The 25,543-nt window shown below is 33.7% G+C and overlaps 1 protein-coding gene across 2 annotated transcripts in view; it reads left to right on the forward strand.

The window, feature by feature from the left end:
- The window catches only part of LOC113510534 (QRFP-like peptide receptor), a 200,388-nt gene that overhangs the window by 14,277 nt on the left and 160,568 nt on the right, over positions 1-25,543 (forward strand). Inside the window, exon 2 of one of the 2 annotated variants that reach the window (XM_052894526.1) lies at positions 8,319-8,660. In XM_052894526.1, coding sequence (XP_052750486.1) covers positions 8,458-8,660 — 203 coding nt within the window. In that variant the 5' untranslated portion in view covers positions 8,319-8,457. Of the gene's footprint in view, positions 1-8,012; positions 8,661-25,543 lie in introns of those variants that run through there. The other variant, XM_052894527.1, reaches the window with a different exon arrangement.

The raw sequence follows: 25,543 nt of genomic DNA on the forward strand, positions 1-25,543 counted from the left end.
TTATTTTGTTTGTATATATATATATATATATATATATATGTATTTTTTTTTCAAATTTGACTAAAAATATTGTTTGCGATATTTTGGAGAAATGATTGGCGAAAAATGAAATAGGACAAATTTGGATATTTCTTCATTTTGAAACTAAATTAACGATTAGATTTTAATAAAATTTCTACGAGACCTATCTGAAATTATATAAAATTTTAATTGAAAAATATTTTTTTAAATCCATTTATAACTGGCGGAGTTATCAAGTAACAAACATAAAAAAAAAATACCACCAAACTAAGAACCCTCTTCTTTCTTTTGAAGTCGGCGAAAAATCGCATCTGGTAACCCTAATTTATATAAACATACTTTGGAAAAACATTACCCTTCTTTCCTTAACAGTTGGCTAAAAATGAGTAACACATTAGAACAATGTAATCACAAATGTATGAAAGCAACATTACAATTTTACTGCTTCCACTGAATTCATTAAAACGTCAAACCTTAGAAATGTATTTCACCAATTTACGGGATACCTGCTGCAAACCAATTTCATTCTTTCTAATTAATTTCACAAGAATTTCTCAACAATCTGTAATTATGTATAACATATTTACAAAAGTTTTTCACAATTTTCTGCAATTAATTTGAAGTACAATATTTCTAAATTATTATTATTATTATTCGTTTGATAGTGTCGGACTGTAGTGACAAGAGTTTTTGGACCGCCTTCGTTAAAGCGCTTCATCCCTTCGAAGGGCATTTTTTAATAATTATTCCCAAATTTGTTTAATAGTAAAAAAATATGAACAATTATATATAGAAATTAAAAAGAAATATATATTTTATATGGTGTCTATCAATTGGCAAGCAATGTTTTTTTTTATTTTATACTTATATTTGCTATGAAAAGTTTTCATTTACATTCAGTTCAATAATCAACTTCCAAGCAATTTTGTTTGAGGAATAAACCCTGCAAAGTAGTTGGCTTTATAATTCTTTGACATTCTAAGTTGGATAAAAAGAAAAAAAAAGATACATAATTAAAAAGTAATATATAATATAAATAATAAGTATTTACTTTTGGACCTAACAAAATATCAGTGTTTCGCTCTTTTAAGGGCAAAGCAATAAACTGATTTGAGACTATTTTATATTACTGTCGTACAGGCACGAAATGAAAAATTATGTTACTTCTTTTGTATGAATTGAAATACTTTATTTTCAATTTTTTTGATACTATCGCCTAAAATTTATTCTGACTAATCAAAATATTTCGGTTGCATAGATAAAGACAGATAAAAGCTATTTTTTATGCAACTTAGAATGGCAAACAAGCTGACGACCTACCTGATGGAAAGTAGTAACCGTTGCCTATAGACATGAGCAGTACCATGGACATAACAGAGTAAACTATTTATATATATAGGTTCTGGCATAAATTACGCTACCCCTTTCTTTTTCTTGTGTCGTAAGAACTGACTATGGAACTTTAACGTCGATAGCAGGGTCCCTCTTTAAACATTACCAAAGGCTAACTCCAGTTTCCAACCTGCCTACCAAGTGCAACGACTATTGGCAATATATATATATATATATATAATTAGCGACTACTTTGTTACCCCCACCTGGAACTATATAACCCGGAAGACTAAGTTGCATAAAAAAACCAACTTCAAAAACTACAAGGATCTCTATTTGGTTGTATTTTTTTTCTTTTGCGTTTGTTACCTCTTAACTGAGTCAGTTGCAAACATATTTGGAAATTGCCTTTTTTTATCAGATTTATACCACAAAAAATTGTATCAAAACTGAAACACATTTTTTTATTATTTTAATTAAAAAATAAACTATTGAACATTAGTTTAGTTTGTAAATCAAAATAATTGGTATTACTTGTTGTAAATAGCAGAATGCAGTAATAAAACATATATGTATTTGTGATATAAAATAATAAGCTTAGTGAAAAAATACGAGACATGTCAGAGGGAGACTTGTGGTCATGGGCGAAACAGTATACTCTGTTATGTCCATGGTACTGCTCATGTTTATAGGCGACGGTTACCACTTTCCAACAGGTGGGCCGTCAGCTTGTTTGTCATTCTAAGTTGTATAAAACAAAATCTGACATAGAACAAACATAAAAATAATACATTGTTTCTAAAAAACCCCAGTGTCAACAGCCAGTATTAAGACTCCAACATTACTACTATTAGAGACAATAGTTTTTTGTGGAAAAACAATTTTTAATTGTATCAATTTGATGTTAGTCCTTTGAGAATTTGTTATTAGATAGATTTTGAGACTGGGTGAAATTTTAATTTGTTTTCAAGCAATTCGTGCCCTGGGGCTGTCCCGAAATAGATCCTGGATAATTATTACAAAAGTCTTTTGCACAGTTCACAAAAATGAATTCATTACACATTCCTTTGTCGATGCTTTGATAAATTCAAATTGTTTTTGCATAAGCATTTATCGGCATGCAGTCATTGAACTTTGTAAACTCTTTTCAACCGACTCCAAAAAAAAGTATTCAATTCCATTTTTTTTACATGTATTTTAGGAGATTATCTTTTCAATAAAATAAGGGATCGATTGATGATTATGTTTGTGTGGGAAAATTATATTTTTGGAAAATTTTTATACGACGTACTTTCCATAAATGCCTCTTGTTTAATTAATTTTATAAATATACCAGAGGGAGACTTTGTACAAAAGTCGATTGCTTGGGTACCTCTGTCCCATTCGTGTTTCTACCGTGAAGCAGTTGTGTTTGTATGACTGTGTTTCGGTTTGAAGGGTGGGATAAGGCGTGAATTTACTGGGTACAGAGGAATAACGCCTGAGTCCTCAGGATTGGCAACGCATGGGAGGTATCATGGACGAAACGGTATGTGTGTGTACTGTTATATCCATGGTACTGCTCATGTCTATAGGTGACGGTTACCACATTCCGTCAGCTTGTTTGCCAGTCTAAGTAGTATAAAAAAAAAACGTGTATTCACATAAAACAGTTTTCAATTCTAATTTCAAAATCCACTTGTTCTGAAAAATTTTTATTACACTTGCAACACTGAGAAATAAGCGATTTGATTTGATAAAAAAAAAAGTAAAAAATGTTCTTAACCAAACGTTAGAATAAATTAGCTGATAAAATGTTTTGACACGTTTTTGACATTCGATCCTCAATGTAATCTAAGGTCAAAATATATTGTGGTGATAATGCGGGGCCCTAAAAAGTCATAACCGCCGAATTAATTACATATATCTCACTTCCATTATCCTTTAATAACTTAATTCCGATTTTGACCGGAAACCCCCGGTTGTTTACGTTGGGAAGATTAATTATGAACGTTTCCCGCGCAAACCCTTATAGGTACTTTTCACACGGACCGCCAAAGCATTTAACACGCCACAGATAATAAATTACTTTACGTATGTAAATCTAAAGGTACTATACTGGTACAATTTCGTATTAGTATACTCTGATTTGGAATCACGTATTTATCAACTGGATATTTCGATAAATTATCGTAGCACGACACGACATGATTTTATCGTCCCGCTATCACGGAATAGCATGACATTTTTAGTTGCGAAACTAAAGCGCTCTCAGGATGGTGTAGTATGTGACTACACCATCATCCTAGAATAAAAAAAAATCCTATCTATTCTAAGAAGAAATGTAAAAATCAGTTCAGAATTATCATTGTTATCACGTAATTTTAGATTATATAGACAGAGTATCTCCATACTAATGTTTCACTAAGAACAGGTAAATTTTTTTTAATCCATGCTGTAGAGTTACCATAATATACATTTATTGCTAAGCACGTGGGGAAAAAGCCTATATATTCTTGAAAAAATGTTGTTTGTGAAAAAGAATAAATATTTATTTCAAAAGTTAAAAAGTGACCATAATACCGATAAAATTCGCATTCAGCCTCACGTCACAGCATTATTTGATAAAAGTTTTTTCGGTATGGTTTCTAAAATATATAAGAAATTCCCGAAAGCATTTAAGGAAATAAACAATTTAAATGTATTTAAGAAAAAAGCAAAAGAATATTTGACAGCCAAATGTTACTATACGTTACATGACTATTACAGTGATAAATATTAGACATGCAATTTAATTATTTTTATTGACATTTTTACATTTTATTATTATTATTATTGACGTTATTTTTATTGTTATAAGTTACTATTACTTTAATTTTATATTGTACACGCCGATATGGTAGAATCTGGAATAATGGACATGTAATTATTATTTTCATCTAATGTATGTACCCATATTCGTGCAATAAATGATTTGATTTGATTTGAAAAGAAAAATATCACGTAAGATTAATTAAAATATAAAAACGATTCAAAATACTTAATGGTATTTAAAAGTATTAGCTAAATAGTCCATAATGATTCGTAACGTTGTTTATCTTTACTAAATACTTCGATTTATATTTGAGTATAAACATATAATATATTTACATTTAGTGCTATTATAATTAATACATTTATATTTTTTCTTTTTTTTTACACAACTTAGAATGGCAAACAAGCTGACGGCCCACCTGATGGAAAGTGGTAACCGTCGCCTATAGACATGAGCAGTACCATGGATATAACAGAGTATACTATTTCGCCCATGATACCCGCCACGCGTTGCCATTCCTGAGGACTCAGATGTTATTTCTCTGCACCCAGTAAATTTACGCCATATCCCACCCTTCAAACCGAAACACAGCCATGCAAACACAACTGCTTCATGGTAGAAACACGAATGGGACAGAGATACCCAAGCAATCGACTTTTGTACAAAGTCTCCCTCTGGTTTCCCCCTGGTCTCCCCCTTTGTAAGTTATACGCACATTTGTATACTTCTATTATAGTTATAAATCAAATCATATATTTTCATTTATAATTGTTTATATTTTTATTTATAATTATACAATTGCTAAATCAAATTTAAAAAGTCGACCTGATCAGGGAAATTTTTAATTTAATTACTTGCAACACTAAAAAAACATGTGTCAGCCATTTGACAATTGACTGACAAAAACTTGTCGCGTTTTTTACTCGATGCTCTACGTATAATTTAAGCACGTAATATATATAAGAAAAAGAAGAATCATACCAATTTAGAACTGCCTTCTTTTAGAAGTCGCCTAATAAATGCAATTGTATGACGCTTATAAAATTCTGTATACGCTCGCGATATCATTCAATCAGCTGTCTTTCTTTGCAGAAAACGCTGCTTATTGTGGAGAAAAATCAATTTGTTGACACACGATTTCGTGTTTTAAATTCAAATAGTTGAATTCTAATATTGTGGTTGTTTGGTCCCGGTATAGAATAGGTCACTCCTTCCTTTTCCGTGGGTGTCGTAAGAGGCGACTAAGGGAACTTAGTGAACTTAAGAACTTAGTGGTTAAAACTGCGGTTGCCAGCCTACCTGTCGAGCGTGGCAATTACTAGCAAACCTCCCAATATTTACCAGAGGGAGACTTTGTACAAAAGTCGTTTGCTAGGATACTTCTGTTCCATTCATGTTTATACCATGAAGCAGTTGTGTTTGCATGGCTGTGTTTCGGTTTGAAAGGTGGGATATGGCGTGAATTAACAGGGTATACAGAGGAATAACACCCGAGTTCCCAGGAATGGCAACGCATAGGAGGTATCATGGGTGAAACAATATACTCTGTTATGTCCATGGTACTGCTCATATTTGAAGACGACGGCTACCGTTTTCCATAAAAAAAAATCAGTAATGTTAATATTACGAGTAATGATTAATTTTATTACGATCAAGTCGTTGTTTTGTTTTATATAATTGAATGTACTTCTATATATTTTAGTAATAATAATAATAAAATAATTTATTCAGTTACAAAACAACAATATTAATAACAACTTTATAAATTAAAATAATTATTCTGTGGTAGCAGCCGAAGTGGTCCCCACCCAGCCTTAGCTGCAGCTTGGTGCTGCAGCGCTAATTTTCAGTGGGGCCACCACTCGATATATACACATATATATATATATATATATATATATATATATATATGGTGGGGTTACCATTCCATTATCATCCATTAAAAAAAATTACGTATATACGGTTCTGACATTGAAATACCTAATTATATTGATACTCATATCAATATAATTATGTACTAATGTAAGTAAGAGACCTATTAATAGATATCTTGTAAATACTATGTTGAACGCCTACGCCGAAATATTATTCAGGGGTTAAATAGGAATGCTCTAGAAATTTTATATAATTTGTTCTGTATGATGGAATGACTAGTAGATTTCACCATATATGTAATCATACCAGCCTTTAACTATCCACTGCTGAACATAAGCCGTATATTTATATTGTTACATGTATCACATCTCCATATTTAGAACTAACATAATTTTCCATCGTGCCTCCCATAAAATTGTTTATAATTACTCCTCTCCATACAAAGGTTGCCTGGAAGAGATCGCTTGTAGCGATAAGGTCGCCCATTGTTTTCTTATTGTGATTATTTCTTGTAATTGTTTATATTTATAATAAGTTTACTATTGTAATCTTTTGGAGGAAACAATAAAGAGTATTTATCTATAATCTATACTTATAAAAAATCTGTAGAGAAGTCAATTCTGTACATGAAATATATTTTCAAAATAACTATCAGGCGGTGATTAGTGATTGATACTGATGCCAAAAATGCAAACAGTAAAATTTTTGTCGGTCTGTCTGTATGTTCGTTCTAGAAACAAAAACTACTCGACGGATTTTAATGAAACTTGGTACAATTATTCTTCATACTCCTGGGCAGGTTATAGTATACTTTTCATTACGCTACGATACGAGATACGAGAGAAGGCTTATGTTCATCAGTGGACAATTAAAGACTAATATGATGATGATGATGATGATGATGATGATGATGAATATGTAATATTAAATTGATGTGTTTATTTGTATACATGTGGAAACTTTGATGCGATCACTTCAAAGCGTGATTCTTTCCCCTCATAAAAATTACTATGTATGCAGCACGTACATATAGTAATTACTTTTTTTTATGGCGCCTTAGTATAATTAATGCAAGCAGCAGCTTTCGTGTTGCTTATCAGTCGATAAATAATAAGTGATAGTACACATGAAACTGGACCTTCCCCCGAGGAACGTATTCGAGATATGAGAGTGTTACGTTTCATTAAATCAATAATATGAACGCCGTATACATAATTATTTTATATATCTTCGTTATACATTGTTGTATCATATATGTTATATAATAAATAGTATATTACTAGTGGCCCGTTCTGGCGTCGCACGGGTGGACATTTTTACATTTTAAAAATTGGCCGTTAAGGCTGTACACGCGACGGCAGCTTAAAAATGGAGTAAATTCTACCGTTTTCCCAACATTTCCCTTCACTGCTCTGCTCCTATTGATCATAGCGTGATGAAAAGTACACTATAACCTGCCCGGGAGTATGAAGAATAATTGTACCAAGTTTCGTTAAAATCCGTCGAGTAGTTTTTGTTTCTATAACGAACATACAGACAGACTGACAAAAATTTTACTGATTGCATGTTTGGCATCAGTATCGATCACTAATCACCGCCTGATAGTTATTTTGGAAATATATTTCATGTACAGAATTGACCTCTCTACAGATTTATTATAAGTATTATTATATTGAAACATTCATTTTTTTTATAAACCTACCGTTTATTTTGGAATGCAATTTTAGCTAAGAAGAATGCGCAATAAACTCAGATGCTGTTCTTTTCAAATTAAAGTTGTTTATAAAAAAATGTTATTAATTTTCAAATTTCGCGTTGTTTACACATATTTTAAACACACTATCGGGACTTCAGGCTTTTTAAATTAATATAAAATTTTGCAGGTAAATAGTACCTACATACCTGCTTCTTTATTGTCGACGTTTCAACCTAGATTGCACCACGTCGTGGTCACGACAGATACAATTTACCTGCACAATTTTTTATCGTATTAAGTCCCGATAGAGTGTTTAAAAAAAGTTAAATAAACAAAATGACTATCACAAATTTCATATTGATAATAATTAAAGATTTTTTTTTACAAAAAAAAATAAAAGTGACTTCAATTATGGCAAAAACATAGACTACATTTTTCCGTTTAATTTTTTCACTGAGTTACCTTTCCCGTTTTGTTTTAACCGATATATCACGATGATAACATAACACACGGACGAAGAAGCGGGTACTAACTAGTTACAGTAATAAAAACACGTTAATTTTAACCTTAACCTCTGCAATAAACCGTTATATCTGGCAGCCATCATATTGTAAAGACGAATGTGATCACAGTTTAAATTTAAACAAGATGCGGAGTAACCACCGTTTGTACAATGGTTACGGGTGAATATATCCCGTGTATTAACAAGTGTCGTGAATACCAAGTGTAACAAGTGACAATGCCTTTTCGTCCGTTGAATGCGACATTGCAAAATGTGCCGTGGAACGAAACTGATATATGGAGTGTATCGCCCGTGGACTTGGGCGTTTTTTATAGACCGGACGTGGTGATAATAGCACTGTACGTGGCGGTGTTGACGGCGTCATTGTCGGCGAATACGCTGCTGATTTTCATCGTCATCAAATTCCAGTATATGAGAAGGTGAGTGGTTCTTTTATTTACTATTATTGGTAAATTATGACGATAAACTTCAGAGAAAATGTATGGGATTTTATTCACCTGCTTGGAAATATATTAGGAATCCTTAGAATCCAGCAGAAGAGTATGCATTGACGGATATAGAAAAGAGAAAGTAGGACTCACCGACCGGGTTAACTTGCTGGATAGTTGAAGACCTTGGGTGCATCCCATGGCTTTGACTCCTTTTCCGTACATCAACACTGGTTAGATTCACAATTAGGATGTAAAAGACACAACAACAGAGTATACTGTTTCGCCTATGACACCCCCCATGCGTTGCCATTCCTGAGGACTCAGACTTTATTCCTCTATACCCTATAAATTCACTGCCATATCCCACCCTTCAAACCGAAACACAGCCATGCAAACACAACTGCTTCACGGTAGAAACACGAATGGGACAGAGGTACCCAAGCAATCGACTTTTGTACAAAGTCTTCCTCTGGTAAAGAGGTACAGAGTGTACGATTGATACAGATGTCACATAAATAATTGTGCAGCCATTTTATTTACTCTGTAGTTGTCTTTCAGCTTCTCAAAGGTTGACTGTAAGAGATTCCTCTTTCCTCTATAAGACAAGTTCGTCAATATATATATATATATATATATATATATATATATATATATATATATATATATATATATATATATATATATATATATATATATATATATATATTTTATGTATATATATTTTATACAATATTATATAAATGCTTTTATTTATAAAAACATCAATACGTCTCGTAAGTTATTAGCTAATCAATTGTTGTGTCTCTCTCTTTTATGTTATATTCACAGTTTGAAAGAAAGTAACAAAAATATATATCAATAGCTAAAATAGGTTTGTAGTAGGATTTAGTTTTTATGAATAAGGGGGTAATCTTTAGTTTTTTTAAGAGATGATAATGAAATGGTAATTTCACTTGCGCTATCGGTATACACCAATAGGAGATGATAAGTGAGAATTTTTTTTTTTTTTTTTTTTTTTTTTTTTTTATAGAACTTAGAATGGCAAACAAGCTGACGGCCCACCTGATGGAAAGTGGTAACCGTCGCCTATAGACATGAGCAGTACCATGGACATAACAGAGTATACTGTTTCGCCCATGATACCCCCCATGCGTTGCCATTCCTGAGGACTCAGGTGTTATTCCTCTGTACCCAGTAAATTCACGCCATATCCCACCCTTCAAACCGAAACACAGCCATGCAAACACAACTGCTTCACGGTTGAAACACGAATGGGACAGAGGTACCCAAGCAATCGACTTTTGTACAAAGTCTCCCTCTGGTAAAATGAGAAAGAAAGTAAATAAGTGAGAATGAAAAGGCAGATCAGTTAGCCCATCGTGATGAATACATCTGGAATTCAGTATTATGGTTTCCAGGGAAGACCGCGGAGAGGTCGACCTAATAGGGTATATTACCAGCAATGGGCCTATTAGACCCCATTACTAACAATCCCTTTCCCCCCGGTTGTCAGTAGTTGTAAGGCTTGGCAGGTAGATTAGTACTGCAGTTTGCTTTTAGTGATGTTTTAAGAAGAACGCTGCTGGTCATCCCTCCACCATAAGCTTCCTAAGTTAGCTTTTACGATATCCACGGGAAAGGGAGAGGTAGTCTATTCGATGTCGGTACCTAATAATGTTATGTATGTACAATAAATATTTTACTATAGAATACAATGCTTATGTAAACATATTGTTTACTTCCAGTTCACTATATTATTTTTACCGTTACTACGCGAAATAATAAATTTTATTGGTATAACAAAATTTATACGTGTAGGCGTGGCGTTTGTCCAAAGTTTTTTGTAACTTATATTACTCTTTTATTTTTTAAGTTAATAATGAAAAAAAATCATGTTTTAGACATTGTTATCGAATATATACACTAATACTAATACTTGTAAGGTAAATAGTTATTGAGATGTTTATTTATTAAATTTTCTATTGAATTTATCATGGGGAGTGCTCTGAGTAATTGTTCGGATCGATACAGCCATGCAAACACAACTGCTTCAAGGTAGAAACACGATTGGGACAGAGGTGCCTGTGCAGGCGTTTTTTGCTTAACGTCTCTTTCTGGTTAATAATATATAATGTAAATAATACAGAACTGTCAACGTTAGTGATGCATTTTCAATAACAATAAAAAATTTTACAATACCTTTTACGGTTTAGGAATCGTCCGGTGAGATTGCTTTTCGTTTGTAACTTATGTTTTATGACTCTAAAATGGACATGTGTAATATGGATGCCGATTCGATATCCGCATATTGAGTATTTCTAGACATTGATGGTAGAAAAGGTCATTACCTATTTAGATATTACCCATATCGGTTGGATATACCAGAGGGAGACTTTGTACAAAAGTCGTTTCCTTGAGTACCTCTGTCCCATTTGTGTCTTCACCGTGAAGCAGTAGTGTTTGCATGGCTGCGTTTCAATATTTGATATTACAAATTATATAATTTTTTTATACAACTTAGAATGGCAAACAAGCTGACGGCCCACCTGATGGAAAGGGGTAACCGTCGCCTATAGACATGAGCAGTACCGTGGACATAACAGAGTATACTGTTTCGCCCATGATATCCCCCCCATGCGTTCTCATTCCTGAGGACTCAGGTGTTATTCCTCTGTACACTGTAAATTCACGCCATATTCCACCCTTCAAACCGAAACACAGCCATGCAAACATAACTGCTTAACGGTTGAAACACGAATGGGACAGATGTACCCAAGCAAACAAGGTTTCTCGTTTCAAAGTTTTATTTGACTTTGAAATAGAGCAAAATGGTAAATATAAACATTCCAGTTGTTTAGAGTTTCTTCAACTTCCTGTCAAACATAATTTATCGATTTCGATGCATCATTCGCCTGACTGACGATGATATATCGGAGCCGGTCGCTTGTATAAATAATATTAAAATTTAACTTTTAGACTTACACATTCATTTATTTATTTATTTACAAGAAACGTGATAAGTATATATATGTTAACAATAGGTATAAGTACTCATATTTGGCCATAATTAGGAATGCAAAATTTAAAACTTAAAAAGTATAAATGTTAATTGAATGAGTCATTAAAACAATTATTAATATTATAAAAAAAAAATACAAATATTGATATATTATATACAATTCCATGTAAGTTGGATGTTTATAACTTCTGGATTAGAATATCATGTATTCTAATATTCTTGATGAAAAGTAGGCATAACGAGTCCATTGCATGGTTAATGGTTTATAAGAGACGACAATTACCGTGCGTTTTTTAATGCACTTTCTTCCACCTACAACTACTCTTTGGTATCAACTTCCAGCAGCAGTATTTCCAAACCGATACGACAACATAACATTCAAGAAAACAGCATATTCCTTTTTAAAAGGCCGGCAGCACACCTGCAATGCCGTAGGTGTTGCGGGTGATCATGGGCGGCGGTAGTCACTTACCATCAGGTGAGCCGCATGCTCGTTTGCCCCCTGTGTTTAAAAAAAAAAGGTCTGACAATAATAGTAGTATACTTATAGTACTTGGTATTTACATACTTTTATACCCCTAAGTGATAAGGGTCGCTCACTTAAAAAAAAAATTCTCTAGAAATAATTTACATGGCAAAAATACTATGGTATGGTTAGCTAGTAATATAGTTAAAATCTAAAATATATGTAGTTTGTATTCTATCTCAGCGTTAAATTCAACAAAACTTACACGATTTCTTATTAAGTTGCATGGACTATACGAATATTTGCCTATAATTTATCTATGAAACTAGATACGAATTAAACAATATCTTTAAGGTATCAAATGATCTTCACGGTGCCTAATGTTATTTTAATGAAGCTATAGCAATTAATATGTTTGAATAGGTGTACATTATGACAATCCTGATGGTGGAGTGGTTAAACATACCGCTTTACCTTCTTCGTTATATTTAAAAAGTTTTATTCAAAAATGTGTGTACAAAAATTAATAATTCATATAAGTGAAATATAAAGAGCATAGTAGAAGGACAAATAGAGGGCAAAAGAGAAAGGGGTTGACCGAGGAATAACTACATGGGACAGATAAAGGAAACACTGGGTGTCATGTCGTATAGGGAGGTCAAGGATATGGCCTGGGATAGAGCTGGCTGGAGGAAGATGCATGAATTAGTTGCACCGACAAGAGGTAACTCTTAAATGAAAAGAGTATAAGTGAAACATAGTCTTAAATATCTTATGTGCATTTTAAAATGGTATATTTATTTTTTGTTTCATCATCATCATCACCATTTCAGCCGTTATCCGTCCACTGCTGGACATAAGCCTTGTTTATTTGTTTATTCCTTTAGTACTCATAAAATAAACTTAGTTTTGGACTAGATAATGCTTTGCAATATGTCTAGTATGTATTTATTGGGGAGGGGGGGGGATTATTAGTAAAGGAGAAGCTAGTCTCCATTGATATCAATATACCTCACCAGGTCGACCTCCACGCGGTTCCCCCTGGAAACCATCGTGACTAATTTATCGTTGAATTCGTCACGATGGGCTAACTGACCCGCCTTTTCATTCACACCTATCATCTCTCACTGGTGCCCCGCTAGTGTATACCGATAGCGCGGGCGGGGTCATCATCCATTAAAAAAAAAAGTAAGAATTTATTATTATTACTATTACCAGATTAACCGGGGAGGCCCAGTATAAGGACTTCACATCGATTTGTCGACAAATCAATGTTGTAATAGACTTCAATCACGTAGTACAATGAGCGTGGACGACCATCGACGGTAATTGGTATTAAACACTCAAAAGTACTGATTTCTCGGTCCAGATGACATATTGGTCGGCAGAAGGCCATGTGACGATAATGGCACTCGATCAAAATTGTATGGCGACCTATAGGAAATACTTGGATAACAGAGTTTTTATGTCTATATTTATATAACGGAATTTTTTTTTATACAACTTAGAATGGCAAAAAAGCTGACGGCCCACCTGATGGAAAGTGGTAACCGTCGCCTATAGTCATGAGCAGTACCATGGACATAACAGAGTATACTGTTTCGCCCATGATACCCCCCATGCGTTGCCATTCCTGAGGACTCGGGTGTTATTCCTCTGTACCCTGTAAATTCACGCCATAAAACTCACCTTTCAAACCGAAACACAATCATGCAAACAAAATTGCTTTAGGGTTAAAACACGACAGAGGTGTCCAAGCAAACGACTTTTGTACAAAGTCTCCCTCTAGTTTTTTTATAGACTTCAAAATTCTAATAAATTTTAACATTTGTACGCTTACATTGTGGCAGAATAAGATTGGATAATATTACTACTACTATACTAGTAAATAAGATACATACATATCTGTCACGCCTGTCTCCCATTAGGGTAGGCAGAAACAACGGAACGCCAAATGTTTCGATTCAAACAAACCTCTTTCGCTTCTTCCACATTCATCAATCTTTTCATACACGATCGCCGGTTACGGGTACTTTTAATTTGGCCCTTCTTCAGCACGTCGCCTACTTGGTCAACATACGTCCGTTTAGGGCGGCCCCTACCGACATCTCCATTCATTCTTGCTCGATAAATCTCTTTCGTAATTCTTCTTTCATCCATACTCTCCAAATGGCCAAACCAAACCAACTAGCAAATAAATGAATTCTTAATCTAGTTTAGACACTAGTTTCTCGCAAAGCCAAATTATTTTATTTTTTTTATTGTTAGCTTACTGTTTCACATAATTGAAACTTAATGATAACCTTTGTGAGGAGAGAAATTAAACATTTTATTTTTATGTCTACATTTTTTTTATAACAGTAGTCAAACGAGCATGCGGCACGCTTGATGGTAAATGATTACTGTATTTTTAATAATTGTATCTTTCATATATATATATATATATATATATATATATATATATATATATATATATATATATATATATATATATATATATATATATATGTGTGTGTGTGTGTGTATATATATATAATATAATAAAGAGGAAATATTTGTTTGTTTCGCCGTGTCGGTTCCGGTATAGAATAGGCCATCCCTTCTTTTCCCGTGGGTGTCGTAAGAGCCGACTAAGAGAGGGTGAGGAATTGGCAGCAGTTTGCCTCTTAAAACATCTCTAAAGCCTACATGCGGTTGCCAATCCGCTTGCCAAGCGTGGCAACCACTGGCAAAACCCCCCAAGGGGAGGCTTATGTTCAGCAGTGGACAGTTAAAGTCTAATATGATGATAACGATTTGTTTGTTTGTAATGGAAAATACTCAAAAACTACTCAATCGATTCTAAAATATTGTTCACCTATAAAAAGATTCTATAGGTTATTATATTATTTTAGAAAGTTCCGAATAAATTTCTAGTTTATTACAAAATATCATATTCGATTTGTTCGTAAACATTAGATGGGTCGAACTCTTTAGAACTGGCCAACGCATTACCATATCTCTCGTGTCAGAATCGGATTTACTAGGCCAATATGAAAATGGATATTTAGGAAGGACGCCCTGGGGAAATAAGGCACATGTACTAGTAATAAGATCGCTTTAAATATCTAGATTGGACGTTGGATATTTTTAGTCTTCGTTAGGTTCGATCTAAGGGCTCTTGAGTTATTTGAAAAATATATCCGTGTGGTTAGTTTTATTCTTGTGTCATGTGTGATATATAAAAATATATTTAAAAAAGTTAATGACTTTTCTTACCTACTTCTAAAAAAAGGTTCTCAACTCATCTTCGTTTAATTTTATGCAACTTAGAATGGTAAACAAGCTGACGGTCCACCTGATGGAAGTAGGTAACCGTCGCCTATGGGGGGTAAAGGGATTGTTAGTAATGGAGACTGAGAATGCCATTGCTAGCAATATACCCGACCAGGTCGACCTCCTCGCGGTTCTTTCTGATAACTATCATGGTTAATTCCTGATGGATTCATCATGATGGGCTAACTGGCCTGTTTTCATTCTCATCTATCACCCTACACTGGTGCTCCGCCAGCATATCCCGTTAGCGCAGGCGGGGTTGCCATACCATTTTCACTCAAAAAAAAAAAACCGTCGCCTATGGACATGAGCAGTACCGTTGTTTTCGTACTTGTATTAATAAATTTGTATGCGATTAACATAGGAAAAAGTACTTATCTATTGAGAAGAGTCCGCAAGAAACTCAACAGTTATTTTTTTAAATCTCTGTTAACATTATATGTATTTATTCATTGTGGGTACATTAAAATTCATAAGCAGTACATGAAAAATAAATGAAATATTAATAAGAAAGTACAAAAATAAAAATTACAAGCAATACATAGTCAATTTACAGTCATCTCTTAATAAAAACAACATATAATATGTATTTAAATTTACAATAGTAACAATTCGTCAATTGAGTACATTCGTGTTTCAACCGTGAAGCAGTTGTGTTCGCATGGCTGTGTTTCGGTTTGAAGGGTGGGATATGGCAGTGAATTTACTGGGTACAGAGGAATATCACCTGAGTCCTCAGGAATGGCAACGCATGGGGGGTATCATAGGCGAAACAGTATACTCTGTTATGTCCATGGTACTGCTCATGTCTATAGGCGACGATTACCACTTTCCATCAGGTGGGCCGTCAGTTTGTTTGCCATTCTAAGTTGTATAAAAAAAAGACCTCTCTAGCGATTTTGACTTCAATTTTCTCCCAAAGATACACGTGCACCTATACGTATAAATCATTTCGTTGTCGAATTTTTAGTACGAATATTAGGATTCCTATAATCTTCAGTTCTTTGTAAGATAAGACTGTTTTAGGGCATCAAATTGGCAGCGGAGTAATCATATTATCTTATGGATAATAAAATTTCACGGTCCATGGAATAATTAGTAGCAAGTAGGATTAATATTTTATCGGTTCGTTGTTTCATGTACGAAGTTAGCAACGAAGGCTTGAAACGACTTATTATTAATAGTTTATTTTGTTTAACGAGAGCTTTCGATGGTATTTCTTGAGAATACATTAGTGTATTCAGAAACTGTTTGATTTATTAATGTTAATTCCGGAGAAATTACATTAAAAACTAGAAGATTTTCACGTTTGTTTTTAATGAAATTATTCATTTTATATATTTACTTATTGTTTTTAAATAATAAAACCTTGTACAAGTGGCGAGCTTAATTTTCTACCAGCTAATCATTGGGTGAGAACAGAAAGCGTAAGAATTATAATGACATACTGAAATAGTTATAAACACACATAATACATAAGGTATACATATAATATATAAACAAAACTATATATATATATATATATATATATATATATATATATATATATATATATATATATATATATATATATATATATATTAAGACAACGATAAGTTTTTGCGGTCTAGTATTTTTATATCCTTCACATTAAAGTTTGTATCCATATTGTCCTAAGAACCACCCCCAGAGTTTTTTATTAAATATACTAAACTATAACCATATTTATCCAGAATAACATTTATTTCAAACGTATTTATCTCTTTACTGTAATAATAAACACGTAAATTTTTTAAATGGGAAAAGGTTTCTTTCCTTGTTATTAAAAATAGTGGAACTAAATTGTTGAACAATCCGTATGTAAATTAATTATCAATTTCCCTCTTCGTTATTTCTTAGTAATATAACTAGCTTTTTTAGTTCGCTTTGTTTTATTTGTAGAACAGAATGGATTTTTAGTTCGTTTTGTTCTACTAGGAGAATCGAAGGAACTGAAAAATCCGCCACAGCAGTAGTATAAAAAAGGGTAAATTATTTTTAAAGTATAATTTGAGTAAATTATTATAGTTTACCTAAATGGTCACGGTAATTCTCGTCACTTGTAGACAATAGAATTATTTTGTTTAATTCCGTTTTGTATAAGTCCGTCAGTCTCCACTAGCAAATATTTGTACTCGGTCTCAACTAACTACTCATATGGTATTTCGTAAAAGATTGAAGGCGACAGGTTTTACTTGGTACTTACATATTAGTACAAAATTTTGGAACGATTTCCTGTAGAGAAAAAAGTGCTTGTTGTAAAGCAAAATTTACATGTAAACGGACCTACAATTTTATGTTCTAAATTTAAATATTTTCAATCTGAACACGAAACACCGCTTATGATTGACGACTTCAATTCTATTTTTTGTCTACCATTTTGACGAAGCAAAACATACGTACAACCTGACAATAAAACGAACTCCATCGTTTGTGTAAGTGACACCGCCATGATAATAATTACGTCATGGAGATTGTAAACAATTGCATATATTGTATATATAATAGCTAATTGTTAAGAGAGGGACTGGCTGAAACCCAGCACTGTGCTCGTACACATTGCACGGGGGAACTCGTAGCGTCAGCTTAGCCAGTTCCTTTTGGCTAATATGACACACTTCTTATATATATATATATATATATATATATATATATATATATATATATACATACATACATACATACATACATATCTGCTATTCATACCTCGAACGTTGAGTTCTTTTAGTTGCCTTTTACGATACCCACGGAAAAGGAAGGGATGGTTCTATACCGGGATGGTAGTTACGTATATAGCGGGGGGAAATGGATTGTTATCAATGGAGTTTGACAGCCCCATTGCTAGCAATATGCCCTATTACATCGACTTCCACATGGTTCCCTCTGGAAACCATCGTGAACAACTCTTGTTGGATTCGTCACGATGGGCTAACTGATCTGCTTCATCCTCACCTATCATCATTCACTGGTGCCCCGCCGGTGTATACCGATAGCGCGGGTGGGGTTACCATTCCATTATCACCCATTAAAAAAAATACGTATATACGGTTCTGACATTGAAATAACTTATTATATTGATACTAATATCAATATAATTATGTACTAATGTAAGTAAGAGATCTATTAATAGATATCTTGTAAATACTATGTTGAACGCCTACGCCGAAATATTATTCAGGGGTTAAATAGGAATGCTCTAGAAATTTGATATAATTTCTTCTGTATGATGGAATTACTAGTAGATTTCACCATATATATCATCATACCAGCCTTTAACTATCCACTGCTGAACATAAGCCGTATATTTATATTGTTACATGTATCACATCTTCATATTTAGAACTAACATAATTTTCCATCGTGCCTCCCATAAAATTGTTTATAATTACTCCTCTCCATACAAAGGTTGCCTGGAAGAGATCGCTTGTAGCGATAAGGTCGCCCATTGTTTTCTCATTGTGATTATTTCTTGTAATTGTTTATATTTATAATAAGTTTACTATTGTAATCTTTTGGTGGAAACAATAAAGAGTATCAGAGGGAGACTTTGTACAAAAGTTGATTGCTTGGGTAACTCTGTTCCATTCGTGTTTCAACCGTGAAGCAGTTGTGTTTGCATGGCTGTGTTTCGGTTTGAAGGGTGGAATATGGCGTGAATTTACAGGGTACAGAGGAATAACACCTGAGTCCTCAGGAATGGCAACGCATGGGAGGTATCATGGGTGAAACAGTACCATATACTCTGTTATGTCCATGGTACTGCTCATCTCTATAGGCTATCATCATGGTCTATAGGCGACGGTTACCACTTTACATCAGGTGGGCCGTCAGCTTGTTTGCCATTCTAAGTTGTATAAAAAAAATATATCTATCTATGAGCCTTCACTTTGAGGGGTTTTGCCAGTAGTTGCCACGCTAATTAGGTGGTTTGGCAACCGCAGTTAGGCTTTGAAGATGTTTCAAGTGGAACGCTGCTGCTCCTTCCTCGCCCTCTTTAATCGTCTCTTACGAAATACATGGGAAAGGAAGGGGTGGCCTATTCTATGCCGGGACCGCATAGGAAATACTAGTAGGTTTGTTGCTAGCTATTACCCTCTCAGGTCGACCTCCACATGGCCTCATTTACAAATTTAAATTCTAGTGAATTCGTCATGTTCTAGCTGATCTGACTTCATCCTTACCTATCATCTCTTATTGGTGCCATGACCTCAAAACTGGTTATTTTGATATAAAATCTAATCTACTGAACCGATTTTTATGAAGTTTTTATGGGAACGATTTGTAAGCGAGATAAAATAGAATTTTCTTGTCTTTGTCGGTTTAAAACTGATTGAGGTATGAGGTATCAAGCATAAAACATACAACCGAATTGAGAACATTTTTTTTAAGTCGGTTAAAAAGATTTTTGTTTAATATATCCATGCGTAGAGTTTTTTTCACGTATTAATAATTTCGTTGCATTATCTGCTCGCGCAATTGGTGTACGTTGATGTCTTGGCCGGAAACCAGTGAATGATGACAGGTGAGGATGAAGTCAGGTCAGCTGGCCCCATGTGATGAATTCATCAGAAATAAACCACGAAAGCTTCTAGAGGGAACCATGTGGAAATTAATCCGATAGGATTACTAGCAATGGGGCTGTAAAACTCCCTTAACACTCTACCTCTCACAGACGCTATAATGACGTCCGCGGTACGTACAATGCGTTGCCTATCCCCATGCCTGAAAATTAAGATTTTATGTAGATTTTAGGAGTGTATGTATTCATGTATGAATGATTATTAACTTTTAGCACTACATCTGTTTTATTAATAATGTCTCACTCATTTATATGCGTTTGTAACACGATCAAACTCAATTGTTGTTGCATTATTAAAGTAACAGCCGACCTTAATTTACATAACAGCGTTTGTAGCTCGCCGTTATTGAAATTTGGGGCAGTTATAGATAAATTGTAAGTGTTGACTACAAAGATATAATATATATGTGTGCGTGCGTATGTGCTTAATGTGTATAAGTTTTATTGTACTTTCATATTTGAAATAAATAACAGATTGTAAAGAGAAAATATAAATAAAATAAATAAATAAATAAAATGTAGAGTACCTAGATAGTTGTTTAAAACTATTTTTTATGAAATATAAATGGGTAAACAAGCTCATGGTTTACTGAGGTAAATATAGTTTTTGTACGTTATTTAATTTTACATATGTTTCACTATATAAAAACGTATGCATCTACATTTTTTTTATACAACTTAGAATGGCAAACAAGCTGACAGCCCACCTGATGGAAAGTGGTAATCGTCGCCTATACACATGAGCAGTACCATGGATATAATAGAGTATACTGTTTCGCCCATGATACCCCCCATGCGTTGCCATTCCTGAGGACTCAGGTGTTATTCCTCTGTACCCTGTAAATTCACGCCATATCCTATACTTCAAACTGAAACACAGCCATGCAAACACAATTGCTTAAACATATCTCTTCTGTTTATTTGTACTGTTTATTATTCCGTATTAATAGTTGTAAATTTTTTTTTCAATATTTTGTTCTCAAATTTCTTACTACACTGGTAACATAGCGATATCTCTGACTCTAAATAATCGTCATTATTTAGTCATTTTAAGGTCGGAAGCCTTTTAGATTAGATCGTCAGTATATTATCGATCAAGGTAAATTCTCGGTCTGATCTTCGTCTGGTTAAAAATTGTCAAGTAGAAACACTTTGATATTGATCGTGACTAGAATTGGACTCGCATATAACAATATGCGAGTATAGTATGGATACACACTCTGTTTCTTACATTATAATATTTTACCAGACCGAAATTGGACCGAGAATGAACCATGATCAACATTATTGTATGAATGTAGCTTAAAAGAAGGGTTGCGTGTATTGAAGGAGAAAATATGTATTTTATTAAATATATAAAATATAATTGTACATACGCAAGTAACATGGTGACATCACTGGGGGAAAGGGATTGTTAGTACCATTACTGATGTCATTTCGTACACAAACAAGGTATGGAAACACAGTATCTTGGGGGGAAAGGGATTGTTAACATGGGAGTTTGACAGCCCCATTGCTAGCAATATACCGTATCAGGTCGACCTCCACGCGGTTCCCTCTGGAAACCATTGTGATTAAATCTTGTAAAATTCTTCACGATGAGCCTACTGACCTGCCTTCATCTTCACCTATCATCTATCACTGGTGCCCCGCCAGCGTATACCGATAGCGCAGGCGGGGTTACCAATCCATTATCACCCATTAAAAAAACATGGTGACATCTTTGACCTTAAGTGGACGTCATTATTTGGTCATTTTAAGGTCACAACCGTAAAGTTGTGCCTATTCAGAGTCGCGGATATCGTTAAATTACTTATTGTCAACACTGCACAGCACACCCTGATGCTCATGATCCTTGTGAGGGGTGCAGCCGTAATTGCTTTAATAGTGTTTACTATCGCTTAAGAAAATTAATATAATTAACGTACAAGGAAAGTGTCGTTCAATCTTATCGCTCTTATGTATGTATATACTAACTGTATTCCGGTATCAGTTAGGATAAAACATAATTTTATTTATTTATTTTTATATCATTCTATTTTTATTTCTAATTTAAAATATTATTTCCGAAATACAGGTTTTAAAATATCTAAATGTGTGTACTGTGTAATGTCCATGGTACTTTTTTTTAATGGATATAATGGAATGGTAACCCCACCCGCGCTATCGGTATACACCGGCGGGGCACCAGTGAAGGATGATAGGTGAGGATGAAGTAGGTCAGTTAGCCCATCGTTACCAATTCAACAAGAATTGTGCACGATGGTTTCTAGGGGAACTACGTGGAGGTCGACCTAATAAGGCATATTGCTAGCAATGGGGCTGTCATTCGAAGTGTATAAAATATAAAAAATAGCTTTTACCTGTCACTTTATCTATGCGACTGAAATATATTCAATGGCCGGGATAAATATTAGTGGGTAGTGTTAAAAAACTTGAAAATAAGTATTTGAATATATATATATATATATGTATATATATCAAACAAATCTTCTTAATAAATTCGATTTAAAATAATTTTACTATTCTTTTAGACACAGACATTTTGGGAATTTAACTTTTAAAGCATATACATATATTTAAAATCGTTGTTAATTAAGGCACATACTTTAACTAATTAATAGTCCAAGTTAACTAGTAATTTAAATACAGATTTATCTAGATTTATTTTAGAACTAGATTATTAAATTTTTGAATCAAAATAATCCTGTGTAGGCAAATCTGTTTGGAAACTTTAAATGGTTTTAGGCATAAAGTAGATTATATTTGTGTATATTTCACTAAATTATATTAGCTAATGTTAGTTGGAAAGCACTTTATTGCCCGATATTTTATAATTTCTAATCTAGTTAGTTCATTAGAAATATTTTGTTTAATTCTATTATTTTTATCAGAAGAACCTTTCATATTAACTATCAATCTCCGACCGCCATTCAGTCCACACTCGTTTTGCAGATTGTTAATGTTATGCGTTTAACTATCCTACGCGAACACTATAATTTTTCGTGATTAAAAGTATCTAAAATGTTGACCGAGAATGTAATGTACCACCATGCAAAATTTCATTTAAATCGGTCCAACAGTTTCGGAGAGTAATCCGTATAAACAGACAAACAGAGAAATACAAAGTTTGAAAAAATCTGGATGTGTTCTGTTTCAATTCTAACATTCCTCTGACTCAGTTTTTAGCGTTTTTTTTCTATATACACATATTTGACCTCTACAGTTTTATTATATGTATACATATAGATAATCCAATAACTTGGGGGGAAAAGGATTATTAGTAATAGGGTCTTACTGACCCATTGCTAGCAATTGTATAAAAAATTTCTAAATATGAAATTTTGTTTTGTTTGTTTTATTTAACTATCTTTATGTTTATGTTTCTTTGTATGTTTAATTTTTTTCACTAATAGTTACAACCGAATGCAAAGGCTTTGTTGCAGTCGCATTTATTATTGAATCATGCTGTGTGCACATGTTGTGGCAAGTTTACCTGATCAATACATTAATTTACTTGCATGTTATAGTTTAAGTTTGTATTTGTAAACTTCTGTTATGTGCGCCTAATAAATAAAATAAAAATAAAATACACTCTATCAGCTCGACTTTAACGCGGTTCCCCCTGGAAACCATCGTGGTTCATTTTAGTGTAAGTTGTCACGATGGGCTAACTGACCTGCTTTGATCGTCACCTAGCATCCCTCACTGGTGCCCCGCCAGCGTATACCGTTAGCGCAGGCGGGGTAACTATTTCATTATCACCGTAATATAAATTATAGGTTTGTATGAAGAATCAATTGGTTTTGTGTTTCGACCTTCAAGTTGGCGAAAGTTGCTCAGTTTCATATCACGCCATCGATCTATTTACCTTTACCCTTTGTGTTACACTCCGTGTGATTATGGGTCAATGTTTATTTTTGTTTAATACTCGTAGCTGTATCGGCTTTGTTCATGCGTAAGTGAAGAATAGGCATGTTGTATGTTTTTTTTTATTAATAAAATGGAATTTATTAATGGGATAGGTGAAAATAAAGTCAGCATCATGGTGAATTAATTGAATTAAAGAATCAGTTTTAATTAGTTTACAGGAAGACCACGCGGAGATCAATTTAAAGAAATTATTTTTAATTAAGTAATAAACTTTTTTTTATGCTACTTAGAATGGTGAACAAGCTGACGACCCACCTGATGGAAAGTGGTAATCGTTGCCTGTAGACATGAGCAGTGCCATGGACATAACAGAGTATATTCGATAGTGTGTTTCGGTTTGAAGGGTGAGAGATGGCGTGAATTTACGGAGTACAGAAGAATAACACCTGAGTTCTCAGGAATGGCAACGCATGGGGGGTATCATGGGCGAAACAGTATACTCTGTTATGTCCATGGTACTGCTCATGTCTATCGCCCGACGGTTATCACTTTCCATCAGGTGGGCCGACGGCTTGTTTGCCATTCTAAATTGTATAAAAAAAAATTGTTTCACCCATGATACCCTCCATGCGTACAAACTTAATTTGGAATAGTCATATTTTTATGATTCTAACGCCCATTTCAAAACGCAATTTCAGCTTATAAGAACGAGCAAGGAACACAGTGGTTTTTTCAAAAACATATTTTTCGCAAGTTATGGATTTGTGTGAATACTAACTACAAATCAGTAATTAATTATAAAAATGAACATATATATTTTTTTTACAATACTTAAAACAGTAAACAAGCTCACGGCCCGCCTGATGTAAAGTGGTAATAATCGTTTATAATCACGAAAAATAATATAATTAGAACAAAGTAAAAAAATAAATTAAGATTCTTGATTAAAGAAAGATTCTTGAGTGGCGACCGCGTACGGGTAAACGTAGTGTAGGACGACCCCCACTAAATGGAGTGACGACCTGAAATGCATTGCAGGGAGTCAGTGGATGCAGGTGGCTCGGGACCGTTCTTTATGGCAGTCTATGGGAGAGGCTTAAGTTCAGCAGTGGACGGATAATGACTGAAATGATGATGATCATGAGTGACCAAAGTACTATCTACTGAAAAATAATACATCAAATTGTAAGCAGTATGCGAAGGTTCACAATCTTTCGACAGTTTACAATCTCGCGAGATAGATTGTAATCTAACGGTATTTACAATCTTACGGTGATATATATATGTCAACATATTTATTATTTCTTAATAGAAACAACTATACTGTCTCCTCCTATTATTGTACGCACACCGCCCGCTGGTACGAGTAATTAACGCTCCTTTCCACTCAGGGTTTGCTGGAAGAGAACTCTTACAGAGTTAAGCTCGCCTGTTGTACATCTTTATTTTATATATATATTATATGTTTGTAATTTTTTGTGTACAATAAAGAATAAATAAATAAAAAATAAAACACATACCCAAAGCAAGATAAATAAAGAAAGCAAATAAAGAAAGTAGACCAACAAAATACGACGCTAGCAAGATGGCGTTAAAAAAAA

Source organism: Galleria mellonella, unplaced genomic scaffold (assembly GCF_026898425.1).
Source record: "Galleria mellonella isolate WM207_F2 unplaced genomic scaffold, CSIRO_AGI_GalMel_v1 utg213, whole genome shotgun sequence".
NCBI classification, from domain to species: domain Eukaryota; kingdom Metazoa; phylum Arthropoda; class Insecta; order Lepidoptera; family Pyralidae; genus Galleria; species Galleria mellonella.